This window comes from Podarcis erhardii (genome assembly GCF_964252035.2).
Source record: "Podarcis erhardii genome assembly, chromosome: 3".
In the NCBI taxonomy this organism is placed as follows: Eukaryota; Metazoa; Chordata; class Lepidosauria; order Squamata; family Lacertidae; genus Podarcis; species Podarcis erhardii.
In genome coordinates this window covers 5,982,208-5,998,343 of record NC_138507.1, presented here as the reverse complement: position 1 = coordinate 5,998,343, position 16,136 = coordinate 5,982,208, and the positions used below count along the sequence as shown (strand labels likewise).

Genomic DNA, 16,136 nt, shown 5'->3' with positions numbered 1-16,136 from the left:
CTGCCATGATGCTAAAAATCCCCTTCTCACACAATGCAGACAATGATTGCATTTGGAAAAAAGTCCATGGAAACTGGATGCGACCCACGAGTTCGTTGAATCTCTTCCAGATTCTCTTCCTGATCTGTGACCAGGTGCCTGGAGAGACTATCTACAGAAAACAAAAACATTCTGCCTGCAAAAAAGGGTGAAGATAAGAATACATTGACATTTTAGGATATAATCACAGCTTGCCATCTCAGTGGAAATATGGGCTGCTGATAATTATGGGCTGCCTTTGTCATTTGGACACTGCTTTTGTTCTTTACAAGGAAACAGGATTGCTGTTACCTTTTGGTCCACAACTATTTCTTTAACCAGTTTTAAAACATCTTTGGAGACATAACATGAGAGCACTAGTCTAATGTGAGATGTCTGAACATTATAATTACATTCACAACCACCCAAATCCTTTTGCTGACTTATTTAGGGAGCAAGGAGTTATCTTCCAATTCAGATAACTGCTTTTTTAAGTTTAGCTTTTCATTGTACCCATACGCTGGCAATGAATAAAATGAATAAAATAAAATTGTGTAGGAAACATCTACACAATTGTTTTCTGATAGAGAGACTTGCTGGATCCACGCTCCTGCGCACACAAGTTCCAGGCGTAAGAGGGTTCTTTTGCTCTGCGCATGCACGTGCATGCTCAAAGATGTATGTGTCCCTCAAAGGGACATGAGAATATTATCCCTTGTTTTGCAACAGATACTCAAGAGACAGAAAACAACTGTAAGCCAAATATTTATCATCTCTCTTCCCACCCCTACTTCTTTGTTCCTCTTAATAGCTAATTCTGGCCCCTTGTTGTTTGGTGCTCTGACCACTTATCATTGTGTCAGTATGGACAGGGTTTGAAGTATTTGGTTGAGCTCTCCAATATTAGTACCAGAATCTGCTAACTATTGATATGCTTAGTTTAGAAAGGGAAATGCATTCTCTTGATAGCTAACAAGTTGTATGTACACTCCTATCAGTGTTAAATAACTGACATTTTTATTGCACTGGGGTCTCTGCAGAAGCATCAGAACATATTGGTGTTAAACCAGGCAACTTCTCAGGGATGCTGGTTCTCTGAACGAGACCAAGCTCATTAATATGCTTTTGTGCTATTTACATTATTTTTTGCATCTGTCCTATTTGTCTAGGTCAGGTCTAGCCCTCTGGGTGTTGTTGCACTACAACTCTCCTTGTGCCACATCTACTGCATGGTACTTTTCAACTTGTTTTGCAGGTGCAAACAAATGTTCTGTAAAGTGAATTATGCAATACTCAAATTAGTAGTTAACTCATTTCAGTTGTCCATTTGCTTTTATCCCATCCTATGAATGTGGGATCAGGCTGAGCACCTCCCATGGTTTTCCATATGACACACACTGCACATATTGAGCAATATGCAGCATTCACTACAATTCTACACCAATGTTGTTGTATTTTGAACAGAAAAGCATTACATTAAAAAAATTAAACACTACAGAACATACAAAACAGTGACTCCCAACAACTCAAACTTTGGAACTCCCTCTCTAGAGAAGTTAAACTGGCTTCCACCAGCGGGTGAAGACTTTTTTGTTCCAATAGACTTCCAGGAACTAACTTTTTTAAATGAAAGGGCTGGGGCCATACAGTTTTTATTTTAATTCTTTGTATGGTTTTAATAGATTTTGTTCACATATATAGTTTTACTTCTATCAGTGTTTAATTGTTTTTAATGGTGGCTTTTTCTCTTTTTTTAGTGGTTCTCATTTTTATATGTAAGCTGCCTTCAGTCCCATCAGTGGAAAATGTGGGTAGAAATAAATGTATGATAATAATAATAAATTCAAGAGATGCCCATGCCAAGAGTGCTTCTAGTTCTACTCGGGACTTTGTGGTCTCCATAGGAACCTTGTTCTGAGCCCAACACATACAGTGGTACCTCAGTTTAAGAACAGTCCAGTTTAAGAACAATTTGGTTTAGAAACTCTGCAAAACCGGAAATAGTGTCTTGGTTTGATATCTTTACCTCGGTCTAAGAACGGAATCCGAATAGTGGAAGGGCACCGGTGGTGGGAGGCCTCATTAGAGAAAGCGTACCTTGGTTTAAGAACGGTTTTGGTTTAAGAACGGACTTCCGGAATGGATTAAGTTCGTAAACCGAGGTACCACTGTATTAACGAACACACACCAGAGCTATTTTTCTGCACAGAACTTCTGGTGGCTGCTAGCAGGAATTGCTTCTAGTTCAGTTCTGCGTGGTAGTGAAAAATCAGTAAATTTCGAAAGACAAGTAGCTCCTCTGAAAGTGAATGAACCGTTGCTCACTTTGTTGCCTTTGCTACATTAATTTGCTGATAAAAAGCTATTCATGTTTAGTCTGGCTTTGATGTGGCTTTTAGAAAGCAGTGTCTAAACTGGCAGTATCCAGATCAACCACTTGTTGCAAGTAACCAGATGGTGGTTTTATTCTGTACACTATCAAGGGCATTGACAAGAATCTTGGATTAGTGAAGGCAACGATCTGCGCATTGGATCCTTGTACATCCTTGGCTGCTTAAAGCCTTAAATTAGTCTTGCTATTTCTATTTCTCTTTATGCTCCAGTGCAGGAGGAAGGGCCATTGGTAGAGAACATCTGCCTTGCAAGCAGAAGATCCTAAGTACAACCTCCAAAGAGGACTGGGAATGTTCCCCGTCTAAAAAGCTGGAAAGCTGCTCTTACCATTGTAAACAGCACCCGATTCCTACAAGATGTCACCTCCATGCATAAAATTACCATGTTCTGACAGGATGTCTGTTTTATAGCAGTGGGCCTCCCATCTCTCAATCAGACGGTTGTTTCCAACTTTCCCTACTCAACAATATTTCACATATGAGAAAAGAGACACTTGTGTATTTGTAACACCCCCATTCTCACGCCAAGGATCACGTGGTCCCCCTCTGCTATTACGCAGGAAAAACAGGAAAAGTGTGATTTTGCTATTATTTGACATAGTAATATTTCATTACACAGTCCAAGATGAACCTCACCACCTACAGCTTCTGGAATCGCTGAGCATCACTTGATATCTTTGTAGCAATGTGCATGTTGCGCCCCCTTAAACAAACCAATGGTTTAGTAGATAAATGAGGAGAGGGCCATAGCTCAGAAGGTCTTGGGTTCAATCCCCAGAGAGGCTCCCTGCCTGGAAGCTTGACTCGGTAGAATAATAATAATAATAATTTATTATTATACCCCGCCCATCTGGTTGGGTTTCCCCAGCCACTCTAGGTGGCTTCCAGCAAAATATTAAAATAATTCATCTAATATTAAAAGCTTCCCTAAACAGGGCTGCCTTCAGATGTCTTCTAAAAGTCAGATAGTTGTTTATTTCTTTGACATCTGGTGGGAGGGCGTTCCACAGGGTGGGTGGTATAAGACAGCAGAACCAGCCCTAAACATTTTGGTGCCCCAGACAAACCACAAAATTGCGCCCATTCCCCCAGTCAGGGAAGAAGGGCTGAGGAAAGATCTACAGGGATGTGGGGGGGGGGGGAGAGAGAGAATAAAGATCTGCATCTGTGGTGATAGATTGGGCAAGAGATGTAGGATATAATATAATGTTTGAGGATTGGGAAAGATTGTGGAAGAAAGGGGTCATGTTCACCGCATGTACTGCGTTAAAGGAAAATATAATGAAAATGATGTACAGATGGTATTTGACTCCTGTAAAATTAGCAAAGATATTACTGTGATAATCTATGTTGGAAATGTAAAGAAAAGGAAGGAACATTTTATCATATGTGGTGGACCTGCCCCAAGGTGAAAGACTTCTGGGAAAATATGTATAATGAATTGAAAAAAATGTTGAAATATACATTTATAAAGAAACCAGAGGCCTTTCTTCTTAGAATAACGGGTTTGGAATTGCCCAAGAAAGATGTTAAATTATTTTTGTATGCCACAACTGCGGCTCGTATTTTGTTAGCTAAAAAGTGGAAAACCCAAGAATTACCAATGATAGAAGAATGGCAGATGAAGATGATGGATTTTTTGGAGCTAGCCGACCTAACCGGAAGAATCCGCGACCAGAAGGAGGAGGAGTATCAGGAAGAGTGGAACAAATTTAATGATTACGTAGTTAAATATGTTAAGTTAAATATGTTAAGTTAAATTAAGTGAAAACAGCTTGCACTTAATTGGCTTAAGATTTTATTTAAGTTAAGCGATGAATTAATATGTTTAATTTCATAATGTGAAGATCTAAGGATGCTAATGTTTAAGTTAATTTTTTTTAAGAACTGTGATTTGGAAAACCGTTAAAAGGACGTGCAATGAAATTCAACCAAGGGGAAGCGAGGAAGTCACTTAACAATGTTAATAAGTGTAATTTTTAATAAGGCTATGATTTGTGCTTGTTTGTTTTATGTGTTTGCTGGTTTATAATGTTGTGAAAACCAATAAAAACATTTTGAGAATAAAGATCTACATCAGGATCTGCCGCTCCTGTAGACCCTGCCTCCTGAGGCAGCCTCCTCCCCTTGCCTCACGGGGGAGCCGGCCCTGCTGTTCTGGGACTCGGATCGGGTCCAGAGGTAACTTTGCCCCTCAGTTCGAATCCCGCCCTCCGCCTGCCAGCGTGGCTCCGCCCACAAAGGCTGCCAGGCCCCGCCCCCTCCCTCCCTCCCTCCCTCCCGTCCGGCGAGGTCAACGGCTCGCCCGAGCTGCCACGTTTCCTTGCTGACGTTAACCCGGCCGGCCTCGCCCGCCAGCCAATCCGCTGCCAGAACATCGGAGTTGAGTCAACCGGGAAGCCGCGGGGGAGACAGGCGACCCGGAACGCGCACGCGCCGGCTGCGCCGAGGGCGCTGCCGGGAAACTGAGTTCTCTTCCCGCTGACGCCTCCGCGGCGGGCCGAGGGCCGCCTCCTCCCTCGGAGACTCCATTTCCCGGCGTGCCCTGAGAAGGCCGCCGCCGCAATGTAAGCCCGGCCCCTCCTCTCGGATGCCTCTCTGTTTCCTGGTTCGCGGGGCCGGCAGCCATTTTGGGATCTGGGTGCCGGAGCGGACGCTGCCTGCCGCCGCCGCCTGTGAGGGGAGGAGTGGAGCCCGCCGGCCAAGAAGGGAGACGCCGCGTCCGTTTGCCGGTGCTGCCCTCCGCTGCTCGGTCGGATAAAGGGAGCCTGACCGCCGGGAGGAGCCGCCGCCGCCACCGGTGGGTCTGACCGCCGCCTGCTCCGCGGAGCGAGCTCGTTCTTCACAGGCCGCGGGGCCCCGCTGACATGTCAAGCATGAATCCCGAATAGTGAGTAGCGCCGCCTCTGCGCCTGCGTGTGGGCCGGGGGGGCCATTAGGGGGGAGGGGGAACCCTAATTCGGGGTTGGGGGGCGACGCGGAAGTAGAAGAGCTGGGTTAGGTGAGGGGGGGGGACAAATATCTCTGAGGTGAAGGGGGCTGGACCCGGGGGTGGGGGGCGGGGAGTTGCTCCCACCGGCCTCCCAGACACAGAAAGCAGGGGGCTGAAGGGCCTGCGAAAAAGTGGTATTAATGGGATATTGGGGCGGGGGGGGGTCCTGTGGAGACGAACTGGTGGAATGGAATGTGCCTGAGGGTCCCCCCCCCCAAGTCCTGTTGTGGGGCCGGGAGTGGGGCGCATTTGGCCGGCGAGGATCTATAAAGGGGCCCCAGTATTAGGGGAATGGATGTCACAGCTTCCTGATGACATTCTCGCTAACATTGTTCCTGCTGTGGAGAGATATATAGCGTGATGTGAGTTGTGCACCTCTACTACTATAGTGTGCAAGTATGCATACTACTACTTAGCGTCTGGGCTCCGCTATTTAACGTTTGAGTTGCATTCACCATAGGTGCGCAGAACACAAAGGCACAAGAACAGATTCGGGCAAAACAATCTTTTAAAAAGTGTTTGTGAGATATGGTTTTGCCCGGTTCCGTTCTTGTGCCTTTGTGTTCTGCACACCTATGTTGTATGCAACTCAAACTTTAAATTGTGGAGCCCAGATGCTAAGTAGTAGTATGCATACTTGCTGGCAAATCTTATAGTAGAGGTGCACAACTCAAATCACACTGTGTAGAATGCTTTCACTAACACACTAGAGCTGTGTTAGTATTTTAATCTCTGAAAGTCAGTAGGAGTTGTTTTAAAAAAAATCCACTTTTTCTCCAGTGAGCACAGGGCAGTCTATGTGGCTCGCCTCTTTTTAATCCTCACAACATTCCTTTGATATAGGATAGGTAACTAGCCCAAAGTTACCCAGGATAGAATCATAGAATTGTAGATTTAGAAGGGACCATGAGGATCATTTAGTCCAGCCCTCTGCAATGCAGGAAAATTTTCCCCAGTATGGGACTCGAACCCACAACCCTGAGATTAAGAGTCTTATGCCGTACCAAGTGATCTACTTCTCTTGCATGAGTTGTGACTGAATGGTCTCCCAGGTTTAAGTCCTGTGCTCTGACCCCTGCTTTGTGCCCTCAGCTGTAACTTTTAATTGTAATCTCTCTCTTCGCCTCCTCTTTTTCTCTGTGACCCGTAAGTGTATTTATTCCTCTCCCACCCCCTGGCTACAGGCCTCCCTGAACTCTCTCTCTCTCAACATTTCTTCTGTTCTCTTTATACCCCATGGGACTCTTTCCCTCTTTCAGGTGCAGTCTCTATCTTCACTTAGGTATCTCAGCGACACCCTTCACTGTTTTTCTTACAAGTCTCTACAACTGCATCTTTGTTGCTATCTTCCAACTCTCCCATATTTGTCTTTTCCACCTACCACTTTCTCTTCCCAGCCTCCCCTGTCCCAATTTTCGTTGTTTGCTTCTCTCCCCCTGAAGGCCTGCTGTCTTCTCCAAACTCCTTTTTTTTTTTTTTTTTTTTGTTTAGTTTAGTAGCATCAGTATCTTAGTGAAGGGATCTGAGATTCAGGTGAACATGCGGCTTAGTTGGCCAGCTGCAAAAGACTGGAAAAACTGGTATCAGTGTCACTATGTGCTTCAGAATATAGGAGGGACAGTACAGAAGTAGTGGTGCAGACTATCTCCTGCCCTCACTCTCAGTTATGATGGACTTGGGTTGCTCTTACACAAATGTGAAGATAGACCACAAATTCTGAGCACCTCAGGTTCCCGTATTGGTGTTTTTAGGTGGTTTACTGCCTTGCAATATTTTATTTGAAAGTGTGGGCAATATTTTTTAAAAAATAAATAATTTTTAGCAGGGATGGGGAACGCAAGGGCTGCATTCTTTTCTGTGCAACTTTATGGAGGTTGTCAGTGGTGAGCAGGTCCAGAGGCAAAAGTGGGTGGAGCAATGAATGTAAGGTTTACCTTTGTACAGTACTTTAGTACTCATACACGTCCTTCTGTCACCCATCCAGACAAGCAAGAGGCACTTCCATAGTTAAGAACACATTCCAGCAGAGCACAAATACTAGAGGGTGTGACTGGGGAGAATCTCAAGGGTCAGATAGAGGGGGGTCCATATAGGAGCACAGTCAACCCAGAGGCCTTGTGGTTTCAGCCCTGCTTTAACAGAGAAGTCAGTATTATTTCCATAGTGCAGGAAGTGGAATGAAGCTGGGAGTAGCCATCTAGTGGATTTAACAATTGAGGCAAGAAATTGTTGGCTGAAAATTGCACTCTTAGCAGCTGACTCTATTTACACTACTGAAACACTTTCGGGCTTCAGCTGTCTTCAAAATGTATTAGAAACTTAACAAACGTGAAGGTGAATGAAAGGGAAATGAAGGAAGCCTGTAATGTTGTCCCATGGGAGTTTGGGTTACAAACAGCAGTGGTCACAGATGGGGAGTGAGAAGATTTTATGACACGTCATGAAAAGTTAATGATATTTTCTCCTCTACACTGAGAAGCAATTGCGCACATAGCAGGCCTACTTCACTTACGCCCTTAAGGCTGCCAGCGCAGAACATACAAGCTTATTTTCTAATGGACCCTGCTGTTCTGTATTAAAATGTAGTAAAGCTTAGTTGAGTTCCCTAAATTTAAGCTGTAAGGAATAAAGTGAAGTCTTGTCTCATACTGGCAGTTCATCTAACACACTTTCCAACCAATTGCTATTGACTGCTTGACATAGATGTCTACCCTTCACTTAGCTGCTGGTCATGTGCTCACCACATGATGCTTACAAAATGCTTTGTGGGCTTAACGTTAATTTTGCAATGTTGCTGCATCACAGTGATAGCTTCTAAGAAAAGAAGTTATTTAGCTGTTTAAAATGGTTGTTTAACTGTTGAACTTCTTTGACCCTTGCACTTTTTTAAGTTCTTTCTCTCTTGAGAACTGTGTAGGCTACTATCAGGAGATCATGTTCTGCTTCTGGCAACAGCAGTGACACTGTAGGGCAATAAATCTAAATTTATTATGACTCTCAAAACTTTGTATGGGCACACTAGGCAGGGGTGATGTTGGGGACTGACCCTGGGTCTTTTGTGCTAGACCATGGTTCTTCTCACCTCCCCCATTCCAAAAAAATAAAAATAAACCTGCTTATAGGATGACTGGGTGAACTGCAAAGCACAGTGCTTTGAGACCCCACCACCCTCTGTTTTCATTTGCTTTCCAATTCTAGTATAGATCGTGGTTGTTGAATATCGTGTGTCAGTGGTGTTGACTGGTGATAGGGGACTTGTGAATGTATGCAATAGCTGAATGGCATGTGGAAGGAGAAGTGTTTGTGAAAGAGAGCATGAGTGTTATGTTAGATATTGGACAAGATTTCCTCTAGTTTTTAATAGGTGCATATAGAATGTAGGTAAGGTGTAGGACCCAACCCATTTATTAAGTTCTTCTCAAAGTAGACCCACTGAAATTAATCAACCTAAGTTAGCCATGTTAATTAACTTCACTGGGTCTACTCTGAACAGGATTAGCAATGGCTATAACCCACTATACCAATGAAATTCTTTTGGAAACCCATAGCAAGAGGCAAAAAAGTTTCCCCTATGAAATTCAGCCAAAATTTTGCACCCATGCATGTAAATTAGCATATGCACATTTTCTGCAAATTTATTTCATGAGCCTGTGCTTGAGTCATTTTAGTACCTAGCAGTGCCCCAGCTCTAGGAAGTTTGTATTTGTTTCTAATACTGTATTCTGCAACAGAAACGTTAAAGAAATGGTCAGGTGTTGTATCCATGTTTCATCCTAATACCCCCTTTTGAAAAAACAACAACACAGCTGTAACTTGTTTTGATATGCAGCGGATATTTAAATTGCAGTAACAAGTTTCTTGATGTTTCAGATTGGAATACTGAGTGATATCTTATTGTGTCTTTGAAGTGAGCTCATAGGTAGCAGATAATTTGATATAAATCTGTCTTGTCTGGTAAATAATTTCAGGAGGAGCATCTGTTGACTGTGGAGCAGTGATTATTTTAAAGAGTGCCAATGTGAAGTTTGCTAGGAGTCTGCTGAATTATCGGGAGGGTGGATGGGATTAGGACATATAGTCAGATCATTGTGGGGATGCGAAAACAGCTGATTATTTAAAAACAGCAAGTTACCAAAGACAAAATCCTCCCACAGCTGAGAGAAAGTTAAGTAGGTACTACTTAATTTTGGACAGATTGTGCCCCAGCCATCAAGAGACTCAGGTTGTGTTTTCACATGTGGTACTGTTACTTTGATTTGCAATAGGATGTTAGAGTGGTACTAGTACTACCAACTTTAGAAACCCATTTGAGCTGCATAAATAGTGAAGAAAAAGCTAAGATACACATATTTTAGCATTATATGGCTAAAGTACTGCACAGAAATGCTGCCAGTGATTTCTCTATGTCCCCTAGCTTGGGTTCCTACAATCTAATTTGTTGTTGCATCCCACACTTGATTATGGCTGGATTTAGTTTCTCTTCTTGTGTTCTGCTGAAATTAGTAAGAAAAGAGCATGTGACTGGGAGATGGGGGACAGGGAGAGTTCAGAGCGTGGGTCGGCAGGGTTGAGGGAAGGTATGATGTGAGGGTTAGGCTATGACATCTGAGGCAGTGTTCAAAGCTGGGAAAGGAAAGCTAGGTACCACATGGCGCCTGGAACCTGGTTTGTGGGGCTTCAAAACACTTTGTCTAGTCGCATTTGTGCTGCGGTGCCCCACAGAAGCACATCTTTTGGTACTGCGTGAGCCAGGTTATTTCCCACAGCCAGTCCAGCTCATCAGACTTCAGCGGCTCCACTAATAATAAGGATCCCATTCTCTGTGGCTTCCCCTGCCACCATAACATCCACCGGTGCCAAGCCACTTCCTCTTCCTTTTTTACCCACTCAGCAGAGGCCACCTCGGCTCAGTTTTGTTGGAGCCGAGGCAGTGACTCTTGAGGCCAGGCAGCAAAAGGCTGCTCATGGCAGCAGGGAGCAGTGGCAAAGGCAAGTGGCACAATCAATGGCATACAGACACCCACCCCCTGCTGCTGTGGATGCTGCTGAGAAGCTGTTTGCGGCGGCGGCTGCCTGGAGCCCTACCGGCACTGCAGTTGTAGAGCTGCTTGTTCTGCTGCTGCAACTTCTTAAGCAGCTCCCACGGCTTCCGGACTTCGGCGTCAGGTGCGTTATGGCTCCAAACAACCCCATGACCCTCTTGCTCCACAAGGCGACAGCAGCAGAAGCGCTCTTGCTGTTGCTGCCGCCTCCTCCTCCTATTCTCCCTCCAGCGTTTGAAATTAGCTGGGTGCCAGTCACATTTTGTATCAGGTAGCCAGCCTTTTCTGACAGGATGGAAATGTTCAGGAGCCACCCTTGGCACCTAGCATCTCCACCTGCCTGGTTGCAGTCAGCTGGCCTGCCAGCCACAGTGGTAGCAAATGACACACGCCTTATTTGCCCGGTAGCACAGCAGCCAAAAAACACATCTTTTTTTTGTTCTGTGCTGACGGTGAAGCAGGTGTTTGACAGGATAGAGTGGTAGCAAAATACATGTCTTTTGGTGCCACACTACCCTGCAGCTTCCCTGATTTGCCCAGCACCTTTTTTTTCCTCGAGGCTGCCCTGTTTGGTAGTGGGGCAGCAATTTGTTTTTTTTTAATGGTGCTTTGGAGAGAGGGGCAGGGAGATTTTTGACTAGGATGGCTTTTGATCTCTTAGCAGTGTTTCACCATGTTAACAGCATTCCTGCTCCTACCTGCAGGATCCTTACCAGAGGGTAGTTCTGGGGAACGGCTGCTTGACCTCGTGGCACTTGTGGTGTATTGCTCTGTGGGGGTATATTCTGTCCACCATGTTGTTTCATACTTCTATGAAGCTGCTGGGAATTGTTATCCTAAAATTTGGAGTGATACTCTCTTCTCTCTCCATTCCACCTGCATCGGAGAGGCTGTGCTGGACCAGTGTGGGGATGAATGATGGGCTAGATGGGGGGCAATAAACTGAGGCTGAATGCTGATGATCTGGAGGTGTTGTAGATTGGTGGGTCTCATCTCCAGAAATTGGGGAGACAACTTGTTCTGGTTAGGGTTGTGCTCCCTTTGAGGTATTTAGCTTGGGCTTCTTCCTTAATTCCAGACTTTCCCTGGAGGCCCAGGCGGCTGAACTCCCTGCTCTGCTAGCAGGGCAGCAAGCTGAGACTGTGTGTGCTACCAGGACCAGTTCAAGGTGCTGATACTGGTGTAAAGCCGCACATGGTGTGGGGCCCAAGAATGTAAAGGGCTGCCTCCCCCAATACCTACCAATGCTTTTAAAAAAATTTTTGAGGTGTGATTTTTAGGTGCTTTCAATTATTTTTGGATTTTTAAATCTTCATCTCCTTAAGCTCCCATGTGAGGGAGGGCAATATGGAAATAAAATGGATGATTCTGATGACAAAAGTTCATTTCAGTTTCTGGTGTGTCTAAAATAGGAGATCAGCAGTGAATAATTATTTGCTGCAAATGTTTGTTTTAATCCAGTATTTCCAAAAAGGGCTGCATCTTATGTATGGATTAATGAAGAATGTCATGACTATAGTCCGTATAGTAATGGCAGGGATTTAGTGAGCTACTTTAGGCCCATCCAAGGACTTGTGCAGGTCAGTTGCTCTTTTTGCCTTTGTGAAGAATGCAGTCTGGCGTGCCAGATCCTTATGGAAGTATCCTTGGTTTCAGAACTAGTTTGCACAATAGTAGGAGAGGCTAATGTGCAAGTGAATCAACCCCGTGTAATGCCATTGGACATGCAAAACTAGTTGCACAGTTCTTTTGCTTCCAGCCCTTGAAATCAGTAAGAAGTGAGTGCTTAATATGAATAAAATAATGGCTGTGAACTACAGTGGCATCTGGAAAGTCGAACGGAATCCATTCTGGAATTCCGTTCAACTTCCAAAACATTTGGAAACCAAGGCATGGCTTCCAATTGGCTGCAGGAAGCTCCTGCAACCAATCAGAAGCCGCGTCAGACATTCGGGTTCTAAAGAACGTTCACAAACCGGAACACTCACTTCGACTTGCAAGGCGTTTGGGATCCAAGGTACGACTGTACTTAGCATGTTTTAATAATAGCACATTTTAGCACATAAAAATCAAATGTTCTCTGGTATTGCTGATTTCCCAGTTCAGATATTCTGAAGAATGGATTGTATTTTATGTATTTGTAGTGGCCCAGGGACCTTTAATTCTGAAAGTGGATGCAACAAAACAATAGAGGAAGAGGAGAAACATGCAGATGAACATGGGAAGCCTAGGAAATAAATTGATTATACATTCCTGTTTTGGTTACACGCTAGGATGACCTCTGTCAGGAGAGAGACAGGGTAATGAGTCCTTGTTAATTCTCAACCCCTCAGCTGCTTTCCATACTACCGGCCATGGTATACTTCTGGAGCAGCTGTCTGAGTTAGGAGTGGGTGGCATCACATTGCAGTGATTCTGGTCCTACTTGGATGGCCATTTTCAGAGGATGATGCTTAGCGAGTGCTCTTCGGTCCTGTGAAGTCTTTAGTGTGGGGGAGGGTTGTCCAGAGTTTTGGAGTATATTGTCTTCAATATGCTGATGACACACAGCTCTTTTGCATCTGTAGGTGTGACAGTGGATGTTCTGGACCCATGTTTCTCATCCAGTAATGGACTGGATGAGAACCAATAAACTGAAATTCAATCCATATTAGACTGAAGCAGTGTTAGTGGGTGGTTCCCTAGACCAGATGGATGGGTGGTTGTCTGGTCCTGATGGAGTTAGACTTCCTCTGAAGGAGTGGGTACGCAAATTGGGGGTACAGTGGTACCTCTGGTTAAGAACTTAATTCGTTCTGGAGGTCCAATCTTAACCTGAAACTGTTCTTAACCTGAGATACCACTTTAGTTAATGGGGCGTTCTTAACCCAAGGTACTATTTCTGGTTTAGTGGAGTCTGTAACCTGAAGCGTCTGTAACCCGAGGTACTACTGTACTTGGATCCATTGTTGTCTCTTGAGGCTCAGGTGGTCTCAGTGAAGTGAAGTGACTTCTATCAGCTTTGGCTGGTGGCCCAGCTGTGCCCCTATCTAGACAGGGATAGCGTAACTTGTCTGTGCTCTGGTAATCTCTTGGTCAGATTACTGCAGTGTGTTAAACATGGGGCTGCCTCTGAAGAAAGTTTGGAAACTTCAGCTGGTGTAGAGTTCAGTGGCCAGGTTGCTCACTGGGGCAAAACAGTTTGGGCATATAATGCCAATCCTGGCCTGACTGCACTGGCTGCCAATTAGTTTCCGGGCCCAATTCAAAGTTCTGGTTTTGACCCATAAAGCCTTAAGGGTCTCAGAACTCCAATACCTCAAGGACCGCCTTTTCCCATATGAACTGACCTGGACTCTGTGATCATTATCTGAGGCCCATCATCTGAGAAGTGTGGAGGGTGGTAACATGAGAACGGGCCTTTTCTGTGGTGGCTCTCCACTTAAGGAATGCTCTCCCAGACAGGCTCACCTGGCTCCTTTGTTACATATCTTAGGTGCCAGACAAAAACATTCCTTTTCTCACAGGCCTTTGGCTAATTAAACAATCTATGGCCTTTTAAACTGTTGGTGGGGTATTTTGTTTGTTATTATGTCTGTGTTTTTATATTGTAAATGGCCCTGTGATCCTTGAATGAAGGGTGCGGTAGGTAGGTAGATATTCTCAGAAATAAGAGTCACTGTTTCATTGGCACTTACACCCAGGAAAGTTTGCATAGGACTGCATCGTTAAGCTTTGTTTCTAAATCTTGTTATTTAGATCTCTTCCAGCAGTTGCATACCGATATGGGCTGCTCGTGTGTGAAAGTTCATCAGCCTACCTCTGGGTTTTTAATATCAAATACCATGTGGAATGGCACTTGAGATAATCGGATCTTCCCCACTGCCGAAAACTTATCTGCAATGTCAAATCTACTTTTAATATTCAGAAAACTATACCAGAAAACTGAAACCCTGCATTCATTGGAGAAAAAGTGGGATATAAATGTAATAATAAGATTGTTCTTTTTAAGATGAAAATGCTTTTGAACGAGTGATTCAATGTTACTGTCAGGACAGAGACTTCGCTGAACAATAACAGTGCTTTTAATGTCATGGTTAATCAGTGTTAACTTGCTTGATACTGTTAAAGTGAGAGGTCCTCATTCCAATGTCAAATCTGCAAAATGCATTTGAATTTTTGCAACTACTCTAGGGCACTTAAAAATAGAATAGGTGCTTCTGATGAGCTTCCCTTATGTCTCCTATACTCTTAACTGGACCTAATTACAGCTGCCATAGTAGTTAATGCAGTACAGACAGTCACATTATTTTGGTTAGGTAAAGCTAACAACATGGAGTGCTAAACAAGAAATCTGTTCTAAGGAAGACTTGGCACTGTTGTGAGTGTTATTCTCTGAACAGTCAAGGTTTTAAGACAAACATTTCCTGAAAGTGTATCATGTTAGCAGCTGCTAATACTGAGATAGGTCAGCGGCAACTCAGTGTATTCATAATTGTTTGTAATCTATATATTTAAATAAACATGACATACTGGACTTAAGTGGTTTGTGCATTATCTATTCCTTCTAAACGTGGCATGGAACAAACATGGGGCACACATACTAGTTGAACCCTTTAGCTTTCATTATTCTACCTCTTCTTACTCTTGAATTTTAATCCTAAACTAATTGGAAGTCAATCTTATTTGAGTTTTACTTTGTCCAAGTAATGAGTTTAGGATTGTGGTGTTGCATATACAAAGCCTTTCTATAATTGCTGTTCATTATTTACTTTCAGCTACTCTAGGGGATTTATGATCACCTGAAACTAGTATTGCTCTTGATGCATACTGGGTTCTTTGTAATGCAATCTATGGCAGGTAGTAAAGCTTAGGTGTTCAAAAGGCTTTTCACAGCAATCTTAATAAAAATGGGATTTTCAATGTTTTAAAGAGGGTTTTAAGTTATATGTGGCATTGGGACTGTTCTTCAGGTTTGTGAGAATTCTCTCCTATCTACACAAACTCTGTGGTCTTCACATGATCCCTCTTCTATTGAAAACATATTCCATGTTGTGATTAGTCGTTAGCCTAGTGTTTTTTAAGTAACTGTATTGAGAAGTCTCCTGAGAATAGCAATGTTTTCTTTTCTGGCTTCCACAATCATGCTATCACAAATGTCTTAAGCATCCTATTATTCATAGGATTCACAGCAGGAGCTTGAACCATCTCTACAATGGTGCATACCTCTTCTTAAGGGCTAGAAAGTGTCTCTGAAGCCTTTATGTATTTGTCACACTTTAATATTGTTCATCCTACTGGGTCCTCTAGACCAGGCTTCCTCAACCTCGGCCCTCCAGATGCTTTTGGCCTACAACTCCCATGATCCCTAGCTAGCAGGACCAGTGGTCAGGGATGATGGGAATTGTAGTCTTAAAACATCTGGAGGGCCGAGGTTGAGGAAGCCTGCTCTAGACAGTTTGCAACATGGTAAACCATTTTTTAAGGTGAATGTTACCAAGAAGACAATTTAAAACCCCAACAACATATGTAGTATGAAAAAGCAGCTAAAATACTGTATTAGCAACAGCACACAGCCTGAGGGGTAGCTTTAGTACAGTATCCAAAAATGAAGCTAAAAGGCCTTGATGAATAGGACATTATTCACCTGGCATTTAAAAGACAATGGGTGCTAGGTGAGCGTCTCTGGGGAGGGCCCCATGTATAATGCAT

At 43.8% G+C, this 16,136-nt stretch overlaps 2 protein-coding genes across 3 annotated transcripts in view; one reads left to right on the top strand and one right to left on the bottom strand.

Annotated features, from left to right (window-relative positions):
• Positions 1-16,136, bottom strand: part of SLC1A4 (solute carrier family 1 member 4) — a gene marked incomplete at its 5' end in the record, with an annotated part of 278,141 nt that overhangs the window by 177,264 nt on the left and 84,741 nt on the right. The gene's annotated exons all lie outside the window — the stretch shown is intronic.
• RAB1A (RAB1A, member RAS oncogene family) overlaps positions 5,001-16,136 on the top strand; it is a 26,651-nt gene continuing 15,515 nt past the window's right edge. Inside the window, exon 1 of the mRNA XM_081855752.1 lies at positions 5,001-5,301. Within this exon, the coding sequence (XP_081711878.1) occupies positions 5,279-5,301 (23 nt within the window). The 5' untranslated portion in view covers positions 5,001-5,278. The remainder of the gene's footprint in view (positions 5,302-16,136) is intronic.